At 35.9% G+C, this 26048-nt stretch overlaps 3 protein-coding genes across 4 annotated transcripts; 1 reads left to right on the top strand and 2 right to left on the bottom strand.

Moving 5' to 3' along the window:
* Positions 1–11084: 11084 nt before the first annotated feature.
* LOC105974117 (CBS domain-containing protein CBSCBSPB1) lies at positions 11085–17074 on the bottom strand. The gene is made up of 15 exons (XM_012999182.2): positions 16883–17074; positions 16562–16716; positions 15151–15319; positions 14922–15054; positions 14657–14827; positions 14407–14485; positions 14182–14295; positions 13990–14056; positions 13694–13799; positions 13558–13616; positions 12526–12632; positions 12307–12440; positions 11972–12057; positions 11792–11881; positions 11085–11584 (listed from the first exon to the last, which is right to left on the bottom strand). The coding sequence occupies exons 2-15, from the start codon at positions 16714–16716 to the stop codon at positions 11405–11407; spliced, it is 1650 nt and encodes a 549-aa protein (XP_012854636.2). The 5' UTR covers positions 16883–17074; the 3' UTR covers positions 11085–11404.
* A 4819-nt stretch (positions 17075–21893) lies between these two features.
* On the top strand, positions 21894–24294 carry LOC105974085 (nuclear transcription factor Y subunit C-1). Of its 2 annotated transcripts, XM_012999144.2 has the most exons (2): positions 21894–22715; positions 23948–24294. In XM_012999144.2, the coding sequence occupies exons 1-2, from the start codon at positions 22042–22044 to the stop codon at positions 23949–23951; spliced, it is 678 nt and encodes a 225-aa protein (XP_012854598.2). In that variant the 5' UTR covers positions 21894–22041; the 3' UTR covers positions 23952–24294. The 2 variants fall into 2 exon arrangements, with proteins under 2 accessions (XP_012854598.2, XP_088679047.1); XM_088822921.1 differs by lacking the exon at positions 23948–24294 and having other exon boundaries at positions 22000–22719.
* LOC105973992 (glucuronoxylan 4-O-methyltransferase-like protein (DUF579)) lies at positions 24193–25369 on the bottom strand. Its single transcript, XM_012999036.2, has one exon. The coding sequence runs from the start codon at positions 25266–25268 to the stop codon at positions 24345–24347; it is 924 nt and encodes a 307-aa protein (XP_012854490.1). The 5' UTR covers positions 25269–25369; the 3' UTR covers positions 24193–24344.
* Between the last annotated feature and the right edge of the window lie 679 nt (positions 25370–26048).

Below are 26048 nucleotides of genomic sequence, written 5' to 3'. Positions count from 1 at the left end.
ACCCCTCTACTCAAGTTGTGGGAGATATCTTTGATGGGATAAGGACCAGAAGAAAATAGAGAGTGAATTACAGAGATATGGTAAGATTTGCAAATTTATCTTCTGAATGTGCCCTAACTGGAACTACTTGCTTTATATCTTCAGTCGAACCAAGGAATATTGCAGAAGCACTGAAGGATGAGTTTTGGATTAATGCAATGCATGAAGAGCTGAATCAGTTCATCAGGAATGATGTTTGGTACTTAGTTCCTAGACCAAGTCATGTAAATATGATAGGAACTAAGTGGATCTTCAAAAACAAAACTGATGAAAAAGGTACAGTTGTTAGAAATAAGGCTAGGTTAGTAGCACAAGGTTATACTCAGATTGAAGGTATAGATTTTGATGAAACCTTTGCTCCAGTAGCTAGAATTGAATCTATTAGGTTACTTCTTGCTATAGCCTGTTTTCTTAAAATCAAATTGTATCAGATGGATATCAAAAATGCATTTCTAAATGGTGTTTTAAATGAGGAAGCATATGTAGAGCAACCCAAGGGTTTTGAAGATTCTGCCAAGCCTAATCATGTTTTCAAGCTTAAGAAGGCTCTGTATGGCCTTAAACAAGCTCCTAGAGTTTGGTATCAAAGACTCACTGACTTCTTACTTGAAATACAGTTTAACAGAGGAGAGGCAGACAGAACTCTATTTGTTAGAAGAACAAATAACCATATCATTATTGTACAGATATATGTTGATGATATTGTTTTTGGTTCTACTTGTGCTAACCTTTTACAGTCTTTTGTAGATTCTATGTCTCACACTTTTGAAATGAGCATGGTAGGAGAGTTGAATTACTTCCTAGGACTCCAAATCAAACAGACAGGTGAAGGAATTTTTGTAAATCAAAAGAAGTATGCTCTCAATCTGGTCAAAAGGTTTGAGTTGATGTCAGCCAAGCACATGAAAACTCCAATGGGTTCAAGTCAAAAACTGTCCAAGGACGATGTTGCTGAAGATGTTGACAGCACCCTATACAGAAGCATGATTGGAAGCCTTCTGTATCTAACTGCAAGCAGACCTGATATTATGTTTAGTGTTTTTGTGTGTGCCAGGTATCAAGCTAATCCCAAAGTCACTCATCTTAAAGCTGTGAAGAGGATTATTAGGTATGTTGCAGGTACAGTAGACTTAGGTATTCAGTTTTTCAAAGACACTAATACTAATTTGATAGGTTTTAGTGATTTTGATTGGGCTGGGGATATTAGTGACAGAAAAAGCACATCAGGTGCATGTTTCTTTTTGGGGAATAATATGGTTTCATGGTTTAGTAGAAAACAAAATTGTGTATCACTTTCAACAGCTGAATCAGAATATGTAGCTGCTGGAGGATGTTGTGGTCAACTAATTTGGATGAAACAAATGTTGGGGGATTATGGGTTAACCAATGACACCCTGACCATATATTGTGATAATTCAAGTGCTATTGATATTTCAAAAAATCCTGTTCAACACTCACGAACTAAACACATAGATATTAAACATCATTGTATTCGTGATATAGTTGAGAAAAATATAGTGTGCTTAAAGTACATTCCTACAGAAGATCAGCTGGCTGACATCTTTACAAAGGCATTAGATTATGAGAGGTTTTCTAAACTTAGAAAATCTCTCGGGATGTGTACTCAATAAACATGTCCTGAAATATGTTTCAGCACCTCATCCAATATCTTAAGCTGCAACATAATTTACTGAAGCTTAGCTTCTTTAAATAATCACTTCACTGTGATGGATTATTCTCTAAATAAGTAACTGGAAGTCTTTCACCTTGAAACGTGATCATGCTTCATGTAAACATTCAGAGAACAATTATAATCACATAAGTCAAACTCCTCTATCTGAATAGTCATATCTTAGTAACTGAGGAACTTTCAAACTGAACACTTGATCATGTTCCATGTGAATTGTTTGACTTGAAAATAAGAGTTAAAAAAAACAAATTATATATATATACATGCCTGTTAGCCAATTTTTCTCACACTATTAATCATTAAAAGATGTGTTTATTATTTAAGTGTAAATTTCGTGAGTGCTTTTATTTTTATTACTATTAGTTTTATTATTATTGAATTATCACTATTTATATGGGTCATGGGGTACATGGGTTAGTCTTTTATCTTCCACTGAGTCCACTCCTTATTGTGCCATGTGTCACGTTTTGTTTTAAACTGCCACATAGACCTTTTATTCTCCTTAATCACACTTTCTCCAAGATAAACGCACACCACTTCTTCACCTTCTCCACTTCAATTTTTTTATCTCTGCAAAAATTAGGGCTTATAATTTCTTGCTTCTTTTTTCGAAAATTCACACTCAAAAATCAAAAGCACAAGAAGCAATTTTTTTCTCTCTACTGTACCATGGCATCTCCTCCTAGAAATCCTCTTCCAGCCGTTAGTGATGTCCACAACGATGCTGCACCACCTGAACCAGCAGACCTTAATCTAGCCATCATCGTTCATCCTGTCAACCTTGAAGCTATGCCGATCAGCTTTATTGAGCCCGGAGACGAGCTGAATCCGATTGACCCAGACAACTTCCAGAACCTGGGTCCCTCTTCCACTGCATGAAGGTTTCCTACTCGCCGGTCCAAGCACATGAATCCCTTCCCAGATCTGAATGCTACTGGGTCACAACGTCGAAGGGGAGAAAATTCTCCCAGCAGAGGCGGCAGAGGTGGAAGAAGAGGCGGCAGAGGTGGTCGTACTCCAGTTAGGCCAAACCCACCAAGAGGCCTTCATTTGGTTGATGAAGAAATGGATGATGAAGAAGAAGATCCTACCTTTGCAGAACCAGAAGCCCAAGCTCTCTCCTCAAGCTCCACTGAGTCATCCTCCAAAGACTCGACTCCACCAGCATCAACTCGGGGGGAGACACTTCAGCATAACTCTTCTCAACATCCTGTTTTCCGAAGATGTTGTTGCACATGTTCCTGAAAATGCTGCTGCACCTACTGTCTTAGACAATGCCCCTCAGAGTGCTGCTGAAGATGCTGCTCCACCTGTTGCATCACCTGAGCCAGCATACATCCCAGATGAACTTGAACACTCAGAAGAAGAGGAATCTTCTGAGGAAGAAGAGCTGGACTTGGATGGGAAGGATCTGTCAACTCCTTTTGAGGTAAACAATGCTTTCAGTACTACTTTTTATTTTGAATCTGATTCAAATTTGAGTCCTCAAATCATGAATTGCCAATTCATTGAGGAAAAGAATATTTCCAAGGATGAGTTTGATAGACATAGGATCACTGATTTTCTTGATCAAAGAAAAATCCTTAGTCTAGTTGAGATTGCCTGTCCTTATGATCCCTGTATTGTGAAGGAATTTTATGCCAATTTACAAACCTTTTTTTTTTCTCCAAACTTTGAAAAAGTTTTTGTACGAAATTCCATTTTCTCCGTTTCTCCCAAAATTATCAACTCTCATTTACAAATTCCTACTTCGATTGATGAGGATAATTATGGTGATTTTACTGAGGTTTGTAAGACTCTTTCTGGCAATCGTCTAAAATGTTGGCCTGCTCACCCCAGAAAATTCAAAGTTTCTCAACTCACTGCATTTTATTCTGTCTTGTTCAGACTCACAGTGATGAATTGGATTCCATCCAAAAATGTCTTTGTGGTAACTAAACCTCATGCAGTACTCATGTACAAATTGGGGATGGATTACCAGTTGCTTTTGGCAAACTTTTCTTTAATAATATAGGCCATCTTGCCCAGAAAATTTCATCCTCCACTCATCTTCCTTACCCTTCTCTCATCTACTCCATTTTACTTTCTCAAAATTTGGGCCAAGATGAATCAGAATATCTTCACACTCCACTTGGCATGATCACTGTTTCTCAAAATTTTCTAAAAGCTCCTCATGTCCAGGATCTTCCCTGGAATGGAGATAATTTCCTCTCAACTGAATCAGGTCAAAATAATCTTGGTACTGAAGGTATTGCTCCTCATGTTGACAACATCCCTAACATTCTTGTTTTTGTTCCTAGAGATCTCTTGTTACAACAGCTTACTCACTCCCTAGCTCAGATTACTTATCACTAGTCCATGGTGGATATGCTTCAAAAAGCTCTTTCTGATGAAAAAGGGGGAGAAAAAGCTAGTCATGAAGTTGAAGCAGGAACTTCTCATCCTTTGGATGCCAGAGGCAGAGAGCAAGGAGTTAATGAAGAAGGAGCAAAGAATGAGGGTGAAGCTCAAGGAGCAGAGGAAAGCAGTGGATCCAGTGCTAGTGATGGAGGAACAACAGCTGATACTGATGAGACCTTGGATATTCTACTTTAATTTTTTTTATGAACAATATTCGGTTTTGTTCAGTTTTTATTTTCCCTCTGAACTTTTATGTTAATGTTGGTTGTCAAATTCAGGGGGAGTTCAAGCAATGACTCAGGGGGGGTTAAGCTAAAATTTAGTTTTGATCAGAAAGTTAAAAGGGGGGAGTTTGAAACACGTGGATTGTTTCCACATTTTGTTTTTAACTTTCTTATTTTCTAACTAAATTTTAGTTATGGAATAAGTAGTGCTTAGTGGGTTAAGTATATGGCTTAGTGGGCTAAGTATATTACTTAGTGGACTAAGTAGTGTTTAGTGGGTTAAATACCGACTTCAAGACTCAAGGAATTTTATCGATTCCAAGAAATAAACACTGAGAGCTGAAAAGAATACATGAGTGTTTTAGTGTTTTTTAGAATCGGTTGTTTGTACTCCTCATGAGTACAATCTTTGTAGTCTAGATTGTTTAGTATATATGTTTCTAGACTTGGTTGTAAGAATGATCAAGATAGTGATTCATTCATTAGAAAGAAGTTCTTTACGTACTCCTCACGAGTACATTCTTTGAAATCTAGAATTTTTAGTATTTATCTTTTTGTTTCTAGATTTGAATGTAAGAATGATCATGTTAATGATTCATTCATAAGGAAGAAGTTTTCGTACATCTTCCGTTTATATTCTTGGAATACTGTTTTAATATAATTTTTCCGTCATGTAAAGGGCAAGTTCACAAGTTATTACCTGTGAACATTTTTAGATCTGAGTATTGTCTTTATATCTTTATATTTCCGCTGCATGTTTTCTCAAGTGTCATAACACTTAAGATAACATCTCTGTATTAAACGAATTCTGGACCATAAATTCTTTCAAATCTAATTTCTTCAAAAATAAAAAAACCCATCAAAATCACCCCAAATATTTTAAACCAAATCTAATTTCTGCAATATAAAATCTCTAAAAGTCCTTTTTTAGGGTAAGCTGCATAAAACCACTTCTGTTATGGAAAATCTGCACCAAATCGGTGTAGCATCGCATTAGCCATGCCTGCTGGAAGTTTATTTCTTAAAAAAAAGAAATTATAAAACAACACCTTATCATTTTTCTTTTTTTCTTTTTTTAATCTTTTGTTACAAGACTAGTCCATTTGAATATTTTTTATAGTATTTAATGTGTTTCCTAACAAATATGAGATCAAATGTATATATATAACATTATGTGAGCAATGGTCACCCATGAAGACTCCATCAATTTGCTGACATAGATTAAGGACCTGATAAATGATAAGGTTAGTAAAATGGTGTCGAAGCCTTCTTCAGACTGGGATTAGGTTTACCTAATACTGTTTAAACAAAATTATAAATTAAATAAAAGAAGTAAGTAATAAGAGAGAGAGAGACGCCAACAGTATGGGTCGCTCCTCATGTGATGAAAGAAGCGGTTATTTGAAAAAACTCTCATATTCAAATTTCGTAGAGAGATAGACCTAATTTCAAATTTTATATTTGAGATAATTCTTGGATTGCAAAATACTTATATTATCCTAATTTACTGCCTTTTTATAGATATATATTTTTAATTTTTATTTTATGTTTATATTCAAGTTTTTTTTTTTTTTTTAATTTTATTTCACTTTTTTAATTTTGTATTTTTTTTATAAAATAATTTTATTTTAATTTCGTCTTTAAAACATAAATTTGTTTTTTTAGGGATAACATTCTAGGAGCCCCCTAAGAAAACCTAATTTGGACTAAGCATGTTTGGCTAAGCTTATAAGCTCCTACAAACATCTTATAAGATGTTTAAGAGCTTATAAGTTGTTAAAAGGTGTTTGGTAAAAAATTTGCAAAAGATCTTATTTTTACCAAAAATAAGCTGTTAGGAAGCTTATAAGATGTTTTAAAAAAATATCTCTACCCCACCTTTTTTCTTTAAGATCTTATTTGTTTCTTTACTAAAACACTTAAAATACAAAATTACCCTCAAATACTTTATTATATTACATGAATACTATTAATATTTATATTTTATCAAAACAACGTATTCTTGTAATCAAGATTAATAATTAGTTAAATATAATTATTGTAATTATCATAATAATTGTAAAAAAAATTATTCTCTATTTATATTTTATATGTATATAAAAATACACGAATATTCTTATTATCTCCATAATAAATTATATTTCTTTCATCTAACAAAAATTATATTTCTTTTACAACTTTTATTTTATATTATTATATAATTTTATATTATTATTATTATTTGAAAAAATAATTTATAAATATTATAATAATATTTTAGGAACAAAAGTATTTGAGTCGAATAAATTTAACAATTATACTGGCGTCATGTACTTTTTTGTCATTATAGCAATAAACAGACCTTTTATTTCCAAACACCTGAACAACTTATAAAAACAAAAAGTAACTTATAAGCTACATATCCAAACACCTTAAAAAATAATTTTTAAAATAAGATCTAACAGCTTATCAGCTCCTAAAACATCTTATCAGATGTAGGAACTTATAAGATGTTTTAAATAAGCTTAGCCAAACGGGCTCTAAGAGGGTGTTTGGCTAAGCTTATAAGATGTTAAAAAGAGCTTATAAGATGTTTTAGAGCTTATAAGCTCTTCCAAAGTGTTTGGTAAATTTTTAAGAAAAGATCTTAATTTTTTTAAAAATAAGCTGTTGGAGACCAAATAAGATCTTTTTAAATAAGTACCTCTACCCCACCTTTTTATTTAAGATCTTATAATGAGTAAAAATAGGAAATAAGCTTATTATCCAAACACTCTATAAATTAATCCTAAAAATAAGATGTAACAGCTTATCAGCTCTAAAAACATCTTATCAGATGTAACAGCTTATCAGCTGTTTAAAATAAGCTTAGCCAAACACCCTCTAAAAAACAAGTCTAAGAGGTTGGCTAATCTTATTTTAAACAACGAATAAGCTCTTACGTCTGATAAGATGTTTTAAGAGTTGATAAGTTGTTATATTTTATTGTTATGATTAATTTTTAGAGTGTTTGGATAATGAGTTTATTTCCTATTTTTACTCATTATAAGATATTAAATAAAAAGGTGGGGTAGAGTACTTATTTAAAAAGATCTTATTTGTTCTCCAACAGCTTATTTAAAAAAACAACAAGATCTTTTTCTAAAAAAATACCAAACACTTTGGAAGAGCTTATAAGCTCTAAAACATCTTATAAGCTTAGTCAAACACCCTCTAAATCCAATCTTTAATTAAACCATTTGCTTGAATTAATATATGAGTCACATCCCTAATTTTTTTTAAAATCATATATTGCCCTTATACCCTAAATTACCTAACTTATACATTCACGTTTCTTCAATTTCAAATTTATTTCTCTTTATTTCTATTTTCTCTCGCACGTTCTCTCTCTCTCTCTCTCTCTCTCTCTCTCTCTCTCTCTCTAGTTCTCTCCAGTAGCAGCACGAACGCCGGAAACGGAGAGAGAATGAGCGGGAACGGTGGGTGGAGTCGTGGTGGAGACGTCGGCGACGAGTGAAGTCGTGGTGCAGGTGGCGACGACAGGGATTGTGCAAAGAAGCAGACAAAGTCTGGCTGAAGACTGTAAACTTAGCGCTTCTCAGGAGGCAACCCGGGATTTTTTCGTTTTTTTTTTTTATATTATTTCTTTCTTTTGTTTTATTTTATATAAGCATGCTAGCTAACAAATTAAACATGTTTTTAATTTTTAGGACAAAAAAATTGCAGCTCTGGGAGCTCATACGGCCGTCCCAAACAAGGTAAAGTATCATACGGCCGTCCGAAAAATCTGGGAAGCTACTGCCCAATTTTGGATTGGGGCGCGGCCGCGCAAAAAACACACTATAATTCGCGCGGCCGTGCAAGAAACAGACAGCTACTGTCCACTTTTGGCAATTCGCACGGCCGTGCGGAAAACAGTTCAAAAACTGACACGGCCGTGCTAGATGGATAGAAGCACAATAAAAGCCGAAAATTTCAACAACCCGGAGATGGCCATGTCGACTATGCAGGTGTATTCTATCCTTAAACTTCGTGCTAATTACATTGAGGGCAATGTAAATTTTAAGTTTTGGGGTGGAAAATTGCTTATTTTTATGTGCTTTAATTTTTTAGTTTGCATGCCTTAGGATTTTTTTTTATGTTTAGTTGTTTTGGTTTATTTATTGCTTTCGAAAAAAAAAAATTGAGATAAATGCTTCGATGAATCATGATGATGAAAGATGGTTGATGTTTAATGATAAAATTGCTTGCTTTATCTTGATTGTGATAGAATTTTGGTGAGCTTTTGATTCAAAGTGTCGTAGGAAGGAGTCATTGTTAGGAATCACGAATTATGCCTTGCTTTGGTTGAAAGTTTTGTGTTTTAAAACGTGGAAGTAATTTATGCTATATCATATGCTATTCGGTTTTAGAACTAGCCTTAGGAATTTACAAAGTGAAATATTAAATTGTTGAGCGATTTCGGAAGTGATTTGGGCCATCTTTGAACCATTTGAGCCTTTCAAGCCTATCTTTAAATTTATCATTCGAACCTTGATTGAGCCTTGGAGAAACGGTGTTCTTTCTTTTAGCCAAAATAAAGTGGGTAGATTAGATGGAGATTTCTTGATAAATTTTCCCTTGGAGCTTGGTTGAAAAAAATAATAATAATAAATAAAGATAGAAGGGGGAAGAAAGGACTTGAGAAAACATGTTAAATTATTTAGGTCTCAACTCGGTGAAAACATGTTAAATTATTAACTCGATAGTTTAATGATTCCCTAAATTAATAGAATTTTCCTAATGTCGACTGTATTAATTAATAGAGGTTTAACTGTACGAACTTCAATATCGATTGAAATCGTCATTAGATAATTAAGTTTTAACATCATGTGTGCTTGCATCATACCATACAATATTCGATTGGACCCGCTCCTTAGTCAATGAGGGTTCTTTCGACCCTACACCACCGGGTGGATTTTCTACTTACACGTGTTATATTTAATTATGTATCATGTATTCCTCTACATGAGTTAATCTGTAGGGCTTTTAAAAAAAAATACAAAAAAGTACACGTGTCAGCAGGAGATCCACTCGGTGTTTATCACCGGGAATAGGGTCGAAGGAGCCGTCAACGAGATGCTACATCTGGTGAAAAACACAAAATAATTTCGCACCGTAAATCTATACAAATAATCGTGGTTGTTTAAAAATTATTGTTCTTTCGCCACGCCGCGCAGAACGATTAACCTTTCGGTTATGTGTTCTACCCTCTCGTTGTACAGTAGATTCTTCCCCTTCCACCGGATCCGCAGGAGAACGAATCATAGGCCCCTTCCCTTTTCCCATTTTCAGTTTTTTAATCCAATTAGATATCCTGCAAATATAAGAGATATTGAAATAAGTAAAATTGAAATTATAAAAAAATATATATAGAAATAAGTAAAATTGAAATTATAAAACATAAATAAGTAAAATTGAAATTATAAAAAAATATAGAAATAAGTAAATTTGAAATTAAAAAAATATATAGAAATAAGTAAAATTTAAATTATAAAAAATAATATTGAAATAAGTAAAAATGAAATTATAAAAAAAATATAGAAATAAGTAAAATTGAAATTATATATAAAAAAAAAAGATATTGAAATAAGTAAAATTGAAATTCTAAAAAAAATAGATATTGAAATAAGTAAAATTGAAATTTTAAAAAAGATATTGAAATAAGTAAAATTGACAAAAAAAAAAATAAAAAAAATTACACTGCTGAACGCCCAGACCGGGCGTCCAAACCGGATTCGGACGCCCAAACCGAGCGCCCATTCCCGGACCGGACGCCCATACCGGGCGTGCACACTGTAATTTGAACGCCCAACTCGGGCGTTCACCTGTATTTTTCACGCCCAAACCGGGCGTGAAAAATGCCGGTGAACGCCCGAGTTGGGCGTTCAATGTGCGCAAATTGCACAAATAAACAGCCCTAAATTTCGATTTTTAAGGTTGTTTAACATGCAATTACACCCGAAATTTTCTACCCAATGCAATTAAAACGTTTAGGAGTTGAAAATACCTGAAAATTTGGAAGAATTTGGCTTGATTTTGCTTCAATTTGAATTTTTGGAAATTTTCTTTTTTTTTAGAGCTGATTTTTTTTTTAGAGAGAGAAATGTATTTTTGGGGAATGAGTTGCAAGTAACAATTTTCAGACCCCAAAAAGCATTTCACTAAATATTAAAGGGATGGGCTTATTGGTGAAATAGATATAACCCCTAAACCTAGAATAATAAAGATGCGTGGTTATGGACTTATACACAAAAACCCTTATTATATTGTTTAGTGTAAAATATGATGGAATTGGTTGGAGACCACCAAAAGTAGTGAAATTATAAAATAGTGTGTAAAGGGTGGGAGATAAACCCATTTTTTCACCAACAAAAATAGAATTTGCGTAAAAAATAGTGATTAGGTTGAAAGATGCTCTTTCCAGATGTGTTTGATATCTTATATCAAAGCAACAACTATTTTAATATTTATGTGAGTTATTAAACATGCATAAACTTAAATATTGCAATTTTTTGCTTGACCTAAAAGTTTTAAATTAAATTTACTATGTTTGCATTGTTTAAGGATGAACCAAGATATTTCAATTGGGGGCCGAGAATCCTAAACGATGAAAAATCACTTGACAGGATATTCACGAAAACGGCAAAAAAAAAAAATAATAAATAAATAAATAAAATCAATAAATCCACAAGTAAAAAAAGGAACCAACAAAATGAAAAGATTATTTTCCAATTTCCATAGACAAGAATGGAGATCAATGTCAAGTTGCATGGTCACTTACAATCACAAATTCACATACAGTTTATGAAATGCACCCAATTAAAATCATTTTCTTTTCGTCATAATCACCAATTTAAAAATTTCGTATAACAGGCAAGAAAAATCAAACCTTCCAGTTAATTAGTAAATTTATATCTCCAAATCGAACCCGAAAGATATAGCACACACTCCCGAACCTTCGATCCCAGTCGATCTTCAAGATTCGAAAAACTCCCCAAAGCAAAAGTAATATCTGGAATAAAGTAATGATTTAATTTCCAGATCGCTTCAAGAATGCTAACACGCTTAAACCAGCAACTAATGCAGCTCCTGCTGCTACAGCGCTGTATGCCGAAGCCCAAGCATCTGCTTGAGCATATTCCAGATTCTTTGAGTTGGATCCTTTTCGACGACTAGATGTTCCCGAGTAGTCTAAATGCAATTTCAGTCCCTGTATTTTAAGGTATCGGCACATGTATTAACAATGTTAATAAATATGCAATGATTTCAAGAAATATTTCTATAGTATTAATAAAATACAATTCCTGTTAATTCTGGTTCCGGTAAAACTGAGAAAAGCTAATTAATGCATCTTTAATTCTAACGTGACAGACAAATTGAAAAATAAATATTCTCCAAAGCGACAAATTATTAATACCTTCCAACCAGCTAGTCTCGCATGGTCTACAGCGGCTTGAAGATCGCTATCAGATGCAAGTACAACTTTGTCCTTGTCTTCATCTTCATACTGCAAAATGATGGCACAAGCATAAGATTCGGAACTATGCTGTATTTAATTATTTAAACAGACATGTAAAGCAGAGGTCATAAAATTTACCAGAATTTGTGGAAGGTTATTACGGTCAATTTCATCGCCTACTCTCTGAAGGATTGCTGTTATAAGGTCGGCCAAACTCTGTGTACCTGAACCCAAAAATATATAATAAAATTTAAAAAAAAAATTAAAAGAAAAAAGAAAGAAGTAGAAGAGTTAAGGAGATGCTGAAAGAATTACTAGTATGATTTATAATTAGATGATAAAAAGATACGAGACAGTTTTCCTCGTCTGAATTGATTGAGCAGTATCAACAGTATCAATACCAAACATTTACATACACATGCAAATATATAATGCATGGATAAATATATGCATATATTTGTCCGGATACGAACCACATAAAAATCTATGCATCCTTCCTTTCCGGTCTTGAATTTTGAAAGAAAAGGTACTGGATAAGGTGGAAGAGGGATACGGAACTGATCGACCAGTTTCTCCTCCATCAGAAGCCATCTTCAAGGAATTCTCACTGAGATATCATCCGAAAATTGTAAGAAAATAGTGAGATATATATATACATATATAAAACGATATATTGGTGGTAAATGCACAACCTCCGAGTGTCATCCTCGTCATCTGGAGGTAATTCCATAGCAGAATCCCAGAACTTTTGCATCATGGTATTTGCAGCCTCAGTATTGACTCCAGCAGTACTACCAACCTTAAAAAAAAATTAATCATAAACAGTACCAAGTTCTAGCTAATCTTCACACATATTAATTAGAATTTTTCATATGAAGAAAACAAGAATGCAGAAATAGTCTAAACTTGAATTCACGTGCAGATTTTTCTTCATCTAGGAATATGATGAATGCAGAAATAGTCGCAGTTCTTTAGATTCACATGTGATAGGAACAAAGTTCATCCAATAATAAAGTTGATATGAATTTTGATACACGATCAAACATAAACAAAGTGAGCCTCTTTCCTCACTTTACGATTAAAAAAAAAAACTCCATGCAGATCAAAGATTCATCAAATGCTGCAATTTCTTTCAAATCGCTAGCATATCTACTGATAAGTTGTAAGATGATCGAATCTTTTAGCAGCAAATTTTTTAACATAGTTGCTAAATAATATGCTTCCGCAAGAAAGTTTATCCTTAAATTTACCCAGAGAGTTCTTGCAGTGCTATTTTTCTGCCTTCATGTAAAATTAACTTGCAGTTCAAATACTTTCTGCAATATTGGGATTTACAGGAAGAAAAAAGAATATCTTGATTTATATAGTGAAGAGTAGTGAGATTCTCCAGCTAGATCACATGAATTCTTATAGAACCATCAATGCCTGGAAATGTATTCAATATCCAAAAACAACATCTATATTCAGCCTATGCAATGTACCATAACTAAGTTAACTTACCGATAACCTCTCAGCAAAAATTTCAAACTAATTCAGCTACACCTCTGAAGCTGATATAGTGAATAATATGTTCCAGAATTTTGCATGCATAGTAAAATTTTCAGCTGATACATTATTACTCCGAGTTTATTAAGAGAGTCGTTTTGTCTAATTTTCATGCAGGACTAAATGCCACCCACTTCATTACATTTTACGGTATTTAAGAAGGCTGGAATATCACTTACTGTGGCTATGGCAGCTTGAGTTATATTAAGCACATCAATAACTGCTACAGCCATTCCATCTGTATCATTAACATACAATTAGAAGGATACTATAGTCTTTGAGATCACAACAAAAGTTCCCATAGTAGTAGCACACCTTTATCAATAACTGGAAGGTGTAAGAATTTGCCGTCATGCATAGTATGAAGAGCATCAACAATTGGTGTATCAACTGTTGCACATTCTGGATTTGGAGTCATCACCTGCAGAATTGTTTTTGGGAGAAGAAAAATGCATATTAAATTAATTTCCAATTCACCCAGCCAGCAAAAGGTAAAAAAAAAATACCAATAGAGGCAATCTACATTGCACAACCAAAATATCGATGGAGCAAACTCCATTAACCAATACAAAAAAAAAAACTAGAGAGAGAGAGAGAAGAGGAAGACCTACTTTCTCCACCAGAGTGGATTCTGGAGGAAGATCTTGAGCTATGACTCTCATCAGCATATCTTTCGAACTAAGAAAAACATAGAAGGTACATAAGTATATCATTTTCAAAATCAAGACACAAAAATTTCATAGATAGTGTAGTTATTTATTCCTTTTCAACAATAAATATTTCCAACATAAGGGAAAGCTCACGTTAGTATTCCCCGTGGTTTGTTTTCTACTGTTACGATGGCACAGCTTGCTCGAATTTCAAGCATCTTCTTTGCAGCCACCAGAACAGTGTCGCTTGGGGCAACTGTAACAATCCTAATAAACCAGTGAGGTTAGCTGTATCATCCTATTAATGGCATTATCCTCTTATGTTCATAAGATTCATATTCAGAATGAAGTTAATAGCAAACAGAAGGTATTACCTACTTTGAGTTCTCGGAGATTATAGTGGACAAGGATGGTCGAAACATTCGCTCTCGAAGTGTCTCTATGAATGTGTTAGGGCCTACATATCAAGTTAAAACTGAATCAACAAAAACAGCCGGATAACTGTTCCTCCGAACATACGAAATGATTATTCCGAGTCGTCAAATGAGAGAAAATACAAGAAAATGTTGAAGGCAAATCCGCTAGGAAAAAAGTAGACAAACATTGGAAGGAAACTACGTTCACCAACCAGACACTGTCGTCCCCCAGTGTTTCTCAACACCTTCAACAGCAGCTGCAATGGCTTTTCCCTTCTCAGCTGCCCTCTCCATACGAGCGATAGCATCGTACAAACATTTTGCTATGTCAAGTAAAGCAATCACCTCTCCATTCTCAACAACCGGTAGATGTCTGAACTTTCCTGTGGAAAAGAATATCATGTTAAAAAAGGTGATCGCAGGTTCTAGAACAAGATTTATCGAGTTCCGAATCATGTCGTTTGAGATGAAACAGACCTTGAACCATTTTTTGCAAGGCTTCTACAGCAAGTGTTTCGGAAAGCACAAATACCGGGTTCCTTGTCATAACCTTTGAAACAGGAGTTTCCTCGAGATTAACCTCACGAGCAATGACTCTTGTAGCTATATCCTTGAATGAGAGGAAGGAAACATAGAACAACTTTCATCATTATCAATGAACCAAATGAGCTTAAGTATATATCATATATATTCATTTCACCTGTACCTTATCCGTCAAGATTCCGCACAATAGCGCATTTGAATCAGTCAGCAATAAAGCATCAACCCTACGCGCAGCCATCCGACGACAAGCTTCATTGATAGTTGTAGTTTCAGGTACTGTCAAGGCTTTTGATAGCCTCAACCGCTTGACTGTTCGTTCTCCTGTCAGTCCCCTGTTGCAAAACACGAGGGGAAACTGATTCACAGAGCTAATAACTTCCAATGCATGTTATTAGTTAAAGACATCCCCTTATGTATTCTAGGTGTCTTTAATGTAAAACTAACTGAGATTCAACCGGTTCCCATTCAAAGCTAGTAAACACTAACTGAGATTTGAACAAATCTTCTTATGCTGCAATAAGTTAACTTTCTCAATGAGTGAACATGTCTTCAAGTCTAATTTCTACTCATATGTTTGGACAGAACGGTCATTTGATTAGTGGAAAACCGCATAGGAAAAGTGAAAACTGGAAACATACATCACGAAATGCTCACGATTCCCACATTTACTCCAAATTAGTGAAGCGAACAGCAAATAATATTGACATAACCGAAAGAAAATCAAAACATGGTACTAGCCGAAAGCAAGATCAAGAATTCGGAGATGTTTTTGGTTTTAGAGTAATTTTATTACTAACCTATACTGAACACATTATTTAACATTACGCATAATAAAAATTTCCTAGAGCTAGCTTCTAATTCGAGTGCCTAATTCTATTGTCTTGAACTATGTACTCACTACCAGTCCGCTCTTACTTATTTGACTTACACAGTATAGGTGTGGTAATTGACAGAAACTCAATGAGAGCGACTGAATTCTCATCGGAGATTTTAATATGATACAAGTCCTTAGTTGCAGTTATCTACCTTTCAAAACAACCTGCCTTTGCAGTAGTAATTCAACTCTCATCTTCTACGATATAAAGAAGAAGAAAAAAAAATTGAAAAGGTGTAACAATTCCAAACATAAGCCTAATTAACCAAAACTAAAACTTGGTGCCAACTGAACAGAACAAAATAATTGAATAAGGAAGATGATGGAAACACATCATTTCGTAAAGGCATTGCCTATGGCTTGCAGCAATAATCAACATGAGAGAGATGATCAATCAAATTACTTGTTATTTTCGTTAATGGTGCTTATCAAAGCATATCCTTTTTCTTAACAGAAGTTACTTTGAATTTCATTTACCATAACTGCATTACAGAACAAAAAGCCTCAAGCATGTATTTAAACTCCCCCAATTTTTATCTTTTCAAACAAAATTTACCGCAAATTTATTTATATATCCGTAATTTTCAACACAGCTTCTGTCTATAACAGCTCAAATGACATATGAAGTATGAACTATGTAATTCGAAAATTTAATTGCATAATTAAGAAATGGAAATATGCCCAATTTGTACTAACGTACATGGAGCGGGAAGCGGACATAGACTTGCGGTGGAGAGAGGACGAATTTCCAAGTCCACCGCCACCACCGCCGCCGCCGCCGCCGTTGTCGGCGGAGGCTCTCCTGGTCAACGTGACGCTGCGTCTCATCGATGATCCCCCTTGATTCGTCGTCATCTATTCGATCAAACAAAAATTCACCAGCAATAAATCACTAATTATTCAGCAAATTCACAAATAAAAATCACGATTAGAAAAACAATCATTCCCAAAAAAAAAAAAAACAAACTCAGGAAAATCAGAGAGGAGTGTCAGTTAAAAACTGAATAACGAAGATTTTTACCTTAGTGTTATTACAGTTCAACCAATCAGAGAGGATTTGTGTGAATTTTGGGGGAATTGGGGAAAAGGCGAAAATCCCCGCGTGATAAATGGAAGGGTGAGGATTTTTGCCGTTGTTTATTGCACGAAATCGTATAATCTTTGATTCGTCAGAAATGACGTGTCGTGGGGGATTGTGGAATGTGGGCCCACACTACTTGTTTGAGAATTAAGATTAACTTTTATTTATAAATCTTTTCTTTTATCATTATAAATCTTTTCAAATGTATTTGATATTTAGATTTGAAGTCAGCAATTAAAAATGAACTCGAAATTTTTTATTTTTATTTTTTTTGAAAAGAAAAAAAAAAACCATAATATTATTGGGTAATCTATGCAAAGTTAACAGGAAGAAAGTTCATTCTATCACGTGGAGTTAGATGTTACACCTGATTATTTACACGGGATGAATTTGAACTGTAGATTAGATTAAAATATTAAATAACTACTCGCTAAGCACATATACACATGGGTGGTGTGCGTGATTATGTGTAAATCTACAGTTCAAATCCACTAATGTAAATAACCAGGTGTAGCATCTAATTTTCCATTTCATAGTATCTACACCCTCAAGTTGAGCAAGTGAGCGTGCAAGGCTATTCCCGGCAAGCTTAACAAAATGCCAACGAACATAAATCAAAACAATTAACAAAAGTCCGACATTCCTCTATTAAAGCACCAAAAGATGCAAAATTAACTTCCGAGCACCCGAGTGCATTGAGCACCGGTAAACAATCTCCCTCGAAGACCACTGACAACCATTCCTTTTCTTTAGCTAGTGTTGTCACATAGAGGGCCACTCGAGCTTCCTTCTCCATCGATTGGTTCGGGCCGCCGATAAAATTTCTTGCAGATCAACCATATGCGGGACCCATTTGAATCTCTCGCCACCCTAAGGTAGTCTTCACCCCTTGGAAAAGCCGCATCGAAGTTCACCTTAATCGTGCCATCATCCGGCGGTTCGCAACTCTCATGTAAAGGCCTCGGTTGTCCAATCGCAGCCCCGCATTTAGCCTTCTTGTAGTCTGCCAGTTCATAACCCATGACAACATTCCCCGTTTGTTGTGTTGGTAATATATCGTTACAATCCCGCCACTCAAATATGCGAACCTTCGGTGGTAGCTCCCAATGAAACTCCATTCTATCAACTCGACTCCTCGAGCATTTTAGTCCACAATCCATACTATGCAAAATTGAAAAAGAATTTATGGTAGCATGATCAAACACTAAAGAATCCATTCCGAGAGTAGAGCCACACATATCGACCATCCGCTTCACAATCGCCAATAGCAATTTCCGTTGTACGATCTTTATCAACCCTTCGAAGACTTCATTTATGAGTTGAGGACTCCACACCCTTCCACTAAAGTCTATCAGATCAGCAACTTTATTCGGAAAAGCTGAGCGAATCGGCCTTTATGTAAAAATCTTGAAAGCGCCATTTGTATGTAATCAAGCTTCACCCCAAATTGCCGTTGATTCAATGTTACCAATTATTTTCCTTAAACCAATCTCCAAAAAGGGTCTCCCGAAAAGAATGCTTCTCCACGTTGATGATGCACGCATCTCCGCAGTTGCCCTACAAAAATATGTTTTCGGAAAATGCCGCTCCTTAAGTAACCGAGCAACCAGTGATTCCGGGTAAATAATAATTCGCCCCCCTTGTTTTGCTCAAAGGGCTAAGTTAAAACTCTTTAGATCGCGGAAACCCATGTCTCCCGTATTTTTCGGAGCACATAAACGGCTCCATGCCATCCAATTCATCTTTCCCAACCAAAATCTTCGGATCGCGGCCACAATATCTCTAATCAACGAAAAAGGTATTGTGAAACAGCTCGTTATGCACATCGGATAGATTGGATTTGTTCGACCCTACACCCGGTGATAAACACCGGGTGGGTCTTTCTGCTGCCACGTATCTCTTTTTTGTATTTTATTAGGGTTTCCCTTTAGGAGTTTTAGAAAAATAAAAAAAAAGGATACGTGGCAGCAGAAGACCCACCCAGTATTTATTACCGGGTGTAGGGTCGAAGGAGCCGACCCACCCGGTATTTATCACCGGGTGTAGGGTCGAAGGAGCCGACCCACCCAGTATTTATCACCGGGTGTAGGATCGAAGGAGCCGATAGATTGTAGAACGGCTTTAATAAGTGTCTCATTCCCCGCTTTCGATAGTTGTTTTTCGCCCATCTTCAATTTTGGCCCATACTCCATCTAGAAGACAACTAAATAATTTTTTTTGTGCGACCCACCATCGCCGGCATCCCCAAATATTTAACCAAAAATACATACATAGTAGGAATTTGTGACAAAAACATTTCTCTTATATATAGAGAATGCATCATAGTAGACACGGCCATAGGCCGGTTTTGGGACCGGCCCGAACCGGCCTGTCATCCTTGGGACGGGCCCGATTCTATGAATTGGTGAACCGTGAACTGACGGGCCGGCCCGGTGGTTCACCCGGATTTAAGAAAAAAAAAGGAAAGAAAAAAAAATTCAAAAAAAAAATAGCAAATAACGGCCGGTGAACCGGCCTGGTGAACCGGCCCAGTGAACCGACCCGGTGAACCGGCCGTTATTTGCTATTTTTTGAATTTTTCCCCCCCTTAATTTATTCTTATAAATACCCTCACATCCCATTTTTTCCTATAAAATTAAGTTAAAGTCCTTTTATTTATTTTCTTTTGTTTTTTTCCTATTTAAAAGTTGGGCGAATGGCAAAAAGGCCCATCACATGGGACTTAAATGCATTTTGGTCCACAAAAAAAACAGTCTCTCAATTAAGCTCATCCCCATGTCTTTAGTCTAAAATACCCTCAATAATATAATTCTTATCAATTCCACCCATTATGCTCTAACTTCCTTAATATTACACATTGATCCCGTATTTAAACAAATATATCACATTAACCCCCAAAACTTTTTTTTTTCAGAAAATAATTTTTTTCTGAAATATTCAGATTCCGGCCAGATTCCGGCGTTGACTTTTTTTTTTTTTTGAATTTTTTTGAATTTTTTTTCTTAGAAGAAAAAAATATTTTAATTAATATTACTGTTTTAGCTACTAAATTACTGTCTCATACAGTAATATTACTGTTTGGGACAATAATATTATGAATATTATTTTTCCGAACAGTAATATTATGAATATTATTTTTCCGAACAGTAATATTATGAATATTATTTTTCCGAACAGTAATATTATTAATATTATTGTCTAAGACAGTTAAATTACTGTTGAAGACAGTAATTTAACATCTAAGGCAGTACTATTAATTAATATTTCTTTTTATGAAAAAAAATAAAAAAAAGTCAATTAACAGTTAAATTACTGCTGGAGACAGTAATTTAGCAAACGAATACAGTAATATTAATTAAAAATATTTTTTTTAAGAATAAAAAAGTCAATTAACAGTTAAATCACTGTCTCCAACAGTTAAATAACTGCTGGAGACAGTAATTTAGCAAGATACAGTAATATTAATTAAAATATTTTTGAAGAAAAAAAAAAGTCAATTAATACTGTCTCCGGCAGTTAAATAACTGCCAGAGACAGTAATTTAGCAGCCAAGACAGTAATATTAATTAAAAAAAAATTAAGAAAAAACAAAATTATAAAAAAAAAAGAAAAAAAAGTCAACGCCGGAGACCGGCGGTCAACGCCGGAATCTGGCCGGAAAAAAAACATTTTTGAAAAAAAAATATTTTCTGAAAAAAAAATTTAGGGGGTTAATGTGATATATTTGTTTAAATCCGGGGTCAATGTGTAATATTAAGGAAGTTAGAGCATAATGGGTTGAATTGATAAGAATTAGGGTTAAAATTGGGGTCAAAATTGAAATTAGGGTTAAAATTGGTTAATTGATGAAATTGGACTAAATTAGGGTGTAAATCATGAATGTAGTTGAATTGGGTTTCAATGAATTGGGGGTAATTTTCGTATATATGAAAGGATTTTCCTTATTTGCAAATAAGTTTGGATGGGTTGGATTTATTTGAAAGACAAAAAAATTGGATATCCCTCTTTTAATTAAGTGCGCTTGTCATGACCCTATTTGGCATTACCCCTTAAAAGTAATTATTTTAATTTATTTATCCATTAAGTATTTTTTTTAAAACATAAATAAATATAATTTTCCAGGCCAACCCGGAACCGGATTGAACCGGCGGGCCCGCCGAACCGTGCATATTACGGGCCGGTTCCGGAAAAAGTGAACCGTGAACCGACCCGGAATCGGCCCGAGCCGGCCATGGCGTGTCTACATCATAGATGAAAATAAAATAAATAGAAGTTGACAAGTCATTTTATATGTTCGCGTTGAAATGGTATCAACTATCAACTATCAAACATAAAATAGAATTAGAAAGGGCTGCCCTTTCAATAACCTCTCGTGTTTGAAGTCAAGGTATACGCGGAGTGAAAATCGAATGGATCGTATCCAAGTTACCAGTTTTGGGAAAAAAAATAATATGTTTTTTAAAATTGAAAAAACTAATTACAAATTACAAAGTGTTGTAAAAATTCGAAAAGCTTCGATTTGGAATGAAATCTTGCTCTAAATCCGGTAAATTTTAAATTAAAACCGGCACAAGAATGATTCATATATTTTTTTCTTATATCAACCTTTAATATAAAAAATACATAGTAACTTTAATTTTGTAAATATCCAATTGTGAAATAAAATGAAATTTTCCCAAAAGTCAAATTTATTTCGAATTTAGTATAAAAAGTTATTCCAAAATTGAAAAAAATTAAGATTTAAAATCGACTTAATTAGAAAATTATAGTCCAATTTTCAACCCATGTAAATGTCAACATCAATCTGTCGCCCTCACACTAAGAAGGGAGAGGGGCTGCTCCACAAAACTTATCCAATCAGAATCAAGAGAAACAGATAGGACAATTACCATTGGCCCAAATTACCGAATTTATCTGTACCCTCACCACACCATATCAATTTCCTCTCCCCACCCTCCCTAAAACACTATCGCCACTCCACCCTCGCATCACTGACTTGTACCTTACCCTCTGGGAATTGTACATTGTGTTCATACCATTCCCCATAAATATTCACGCTCTCTCGTCTTCTCCAATTTTCATCTTTCAGCAAAAAAACGATGGAACAACAAAACAACCAGCCCCAAGGCGCGGCGGCGGCTCCGCCGCCGCAGGCGGCGGCGTACCCGCCGTACCAGCAGCTCCTCCAGCAGCAGCAGCAGCAGCTCCAGATGTTCTGGAACTACCAGCGGCAGGAGATCGAGCAGGCGAACGATTTCAAGAACCACCAGCTCCCGCTGGCCCGCATCAAGAAGATCATGAAGGCCGACGAGGACGTGCGTATGATATCGGCGGAGGCGCCGATCCTCTTCGCGAAGGCGTGCGAGCTCTTCATCCTCGAGCTCACGATCCGGTCGTGGCTCCACGCCGAGGAGAACAAGCGCCGCACCCTCCAGAAGAACGACATCGCCGCCGCCATCACGCGGACCGACATATTCGATTTCCTCGTCGACATCGTCCCCAGGGACGAGCTGAAGGACGAGGCCGCCGCCCTAGGCGGGATTGTCGGGGCGCCGGTGGTGGGCGCCGCCGGGGTTACGGGCGTGCCCTACTACTACCCGCCTATGGGGCATCCGATGATGGGTAGACCCGCCGTGCCTGGGGTGGATCCGGGTGTTTATGGGCAGCCCTCTCTTGCGTGGCAGTCCGTGTGGCAAACCTCCGCCGCGGAGGATGGGTCGTACGGCAGCGGCGGCGGCGGCGGCAGTGGTCAGGGAAACCTCGACGGACAAGGGTAATTCTGCCGTTACATTCTCTCTTCTTCGTTTCCGTATCTTAAAGATTGGATTTTTACTTGATTCTAATTAATTCTAGGGCTTTTCTATTTACAATTCGGCTTCTTTATACAAAATGGGAAGGATTTATGTGTATTACGAGTAATTAGCATGATAAAATTAGATAGATGTATTTGGGAATATTCGGATTCAATAAAAATGTTTCAATCTCCCGATTACGAAATGAATGCGTGTCGGGATTAGGAATTTTGTTTTCTTCTCTCGGCACAAGTCCAAGAGATTTTGTTTTAGTCTCTTAGATTGAGACGAAGTTCGTTAACATACGTAATGAAGGCACGTGGAGAAATCCCGACAAAATCGAATCATGATTCTAGTTTCTTGAGCCGTAAAATTTGTTTGCCAGCACTTTAAGTTGCTTTTGCAAGTAGTTGTAATTATAACCAAATAAACGTGTAGATTAAATTAAATGGTTTCGATTGTATGTTGAACAATGATTAGCTGGAACTTTGTAACTAATTTAAGGGCACAATTCAGGAGAATGAGTTTGTTGAGGTTAACGTGTGTTTTTTACGTGCTTTTGTTTCTTTCTTTTATGGTTTTTATATTATGCGAGTTTATATTTGTGACACGTGTTTCGGAGTCTGGATATTGTGTAGGGTTTTTATGTATATATTTATTTTATCCCGTTGGCGCTTGTTTTCTTAATTTTTTTCGTACCGAAAGTAGAAAGCTTGATGGCTAAAACATGCCATATAGTTAGTTGCGTGCATGTCAAGCTATTTTACAGACTGAATCGGATTTTACTGAGACGTAAGGAAATAGCGCTAATGAAGATGAGATAGTAAAGAATGTCGTTTAGTGCTGCAACGCCAAATATATGGCTTAATTGCGCCTTTTCTCTCTCTCTCTCTCTCTCTCTCTCTCTCTCTCTCTCTCTCTCTCTCTCTCTCTCTCTCTCTCTCTCTCTCTCTCTCTCTCTCTCTCTCTCTCTCTCTCTCTCTCTCTCTCTCTCTCTTATAAATACAGTTCATAAAAACGTGATGAAATGGAAACTTTTAATATCCATTGTTTTCAAAACATGTCGATATAATACGTTTTTTCTTGAACGTGTGCCCTTCTATTGTTTCCTTCTTTTTTATCGTCAAGCAACTCGCTTAAGTTTGACTTGTGGTCTTCGATTTCACTCGGTAAAAGCTGCGGATTTAATTTACATGACTTTGTGATTTTGCAGTTGAAACAACGGGCATGCTGGCTTGAGATAGGGAGTGGCGCAATCGATAGTCCCCAGCTTTGCTACATGGAAAATTATTCGTCGACTATAAACGGGATTCATTGCACATATCCGTTAATGTTTGTTCTCTTTATGTAATCCTTCTAGACTTTGTTTAAAACTCAAATTTCGTATTAGCTGCTACAATTTTATTTTACCTCCGTTGGCGCATCGTTTTCCCTGTGTTACGATCGACTCAAGTCAACTATGGTATTAGAACTGTCTTTCATCTGATTACTTTTTTACAGTTTGATTTCTCTCATCTTTCTTTCTTTATTTAATAAATTCAAACTTATTTTCGAATACAATTCTACGAGACTACGCGTTGTGGGCTATATCTATAGACAGATCATATATTCTACGTTGTGCAAAACGTGGTTGTGTTATTAGTTGCTCCAGGTATCCGAAAATGCCAGAATCTGCCTTTGGAAGCGACAAGATTCTCCTCGCACAAGTACTCCCACGAGTACCACTTCTCCACCGTCCGATCAACATCGTGCACTATAACATGGCTCGTGTTTCCCCTTCTTGCCAAAACGCCCGCCGTGTAGATGGAGCCCATCCTACCAGGTGAATCGGGCCGGGCCCCACTTGGCCCGTCCACCACCACCATATCCCACACCGTACCGTACACTTCCCGAGGCAGGTTTGTCAGCACCAGCTGGCACTTCGCCAAGTCATCATCAGAAGACAAACTCGGCCGGCAGTCAGGATTCTCCCTCGCTTCTCTGAGCAGCTGGTAAGCGTTGGATGCTAATGTGTTGTACGTGATTCTGCGAACTCGCGTATTATTATTGTTAATGGCGATTTTTATTGTGGTCGTTTTTTGTAGAATGTCCTCGATGAAGAGGGTGGTCCCACCATGGTTGAGTGATGCTAAACTCGAGTACTTGTACTCGTGTCCGAAAACGAGCAGATTGCAGGGGACCGTGCTGCGGAAGAATTCCAAGAGAAACTGCATTTCCTTATCTGTTGGGCGGTTGCTTTCGGAGGGATCTTGATCTTGGATATTCTGTGCACAGACCGAAGAAGACGAAGAAGAACAATCGAGGTGGTGGATGGGAGAATTAATAGTGCTTCTGATCATACTTATATTGAGAAATCTGAAGATTGAAGCACCGAATAAAATGAAAACAAGAAGTGGGATTAGCTTCTTTTTTGTGAATTTCATTCTATTTTGTCGATACTTTTGACGCAGAATCTGCTTAAGACGCGAATTTGGTGAGAGCAACAGAGTTTTGTGGGAGGCGGAAGATTGGCAATACGATACTTGTGGTGGCATTCTTGATCCTTCTGCACCACTACAGTTACCATGTCATTCTCATCATAGAACTTTCTTTTGATATATAGTTTTTTTGGTGATAACTCATGTATCTGTATATATACGTGTGTATATATATATATATATATATATATATATATATATATATATATATATATATATATATATTGGTGGGTTCGGATTTTTTCTTGAGTGAGGAAGAAGGGATGTTTAGGATTTCCTTTGGTTTGAAGTTTGATTTATGAAATGTCACTATATCACTATATTGTTGACTCATTGGTAGATTCATGAATTAGTTGTATTTTTTATTTCATTTTTTAATGTTTGCAAGTTGAAGTTGTAACTTATAATCATATTTGGGATGGAATTGGTTAAAATGAGTTGGTGGAGGAGTACTTTCAATCGGTTGAATCATCTTCAAGGCTTGAGGTATGTGACCCTACATGTATTGGCATTAGCGGTGGAAGTCGGAATGAAATTTTTGAATTTCCGCCAATTCCAATCCAATAATATCCTAATTGGAATTGTATCTTTCATTCCGATATTCAAAGTTCCCCTTTTCAATTTCTCGAATTTATTTGGAACAAAATCAGAACGATATATAAAATTACTGGAAATTTCGATTTCCGATCCGACTTTTAGTTATTGCAACTTGTAGAATTCTCTTTTGGATTATGTTTTTTTTTATGTAAAATTTCGAAAAAGATTGTTCTCATGGTGTTCTAACTCGGCGAGTAACGAAAACTCCGAAAAATAAACCTCGGACGAAGGAAAAAAAGT

The sequence above is a fragment of the Erythranthe guttata genome, chromosome 9 (assembly GCF_056151865.1).
Source record: "Erythranthe guttata isolate IM_541 chromosome 9, IM_541, whole genome shotgun sequence".
Classification (NCBI taxonomy): Eukaryota; Viridiplantae; Streptophyta; class Magnoliopsida; order Lamiales; family Phrymaceae; genus Erythranthe; species Erythranthe guttata.
This window is presented reverse-complemented; position numbering and strand designations above follow the sequence as displayed.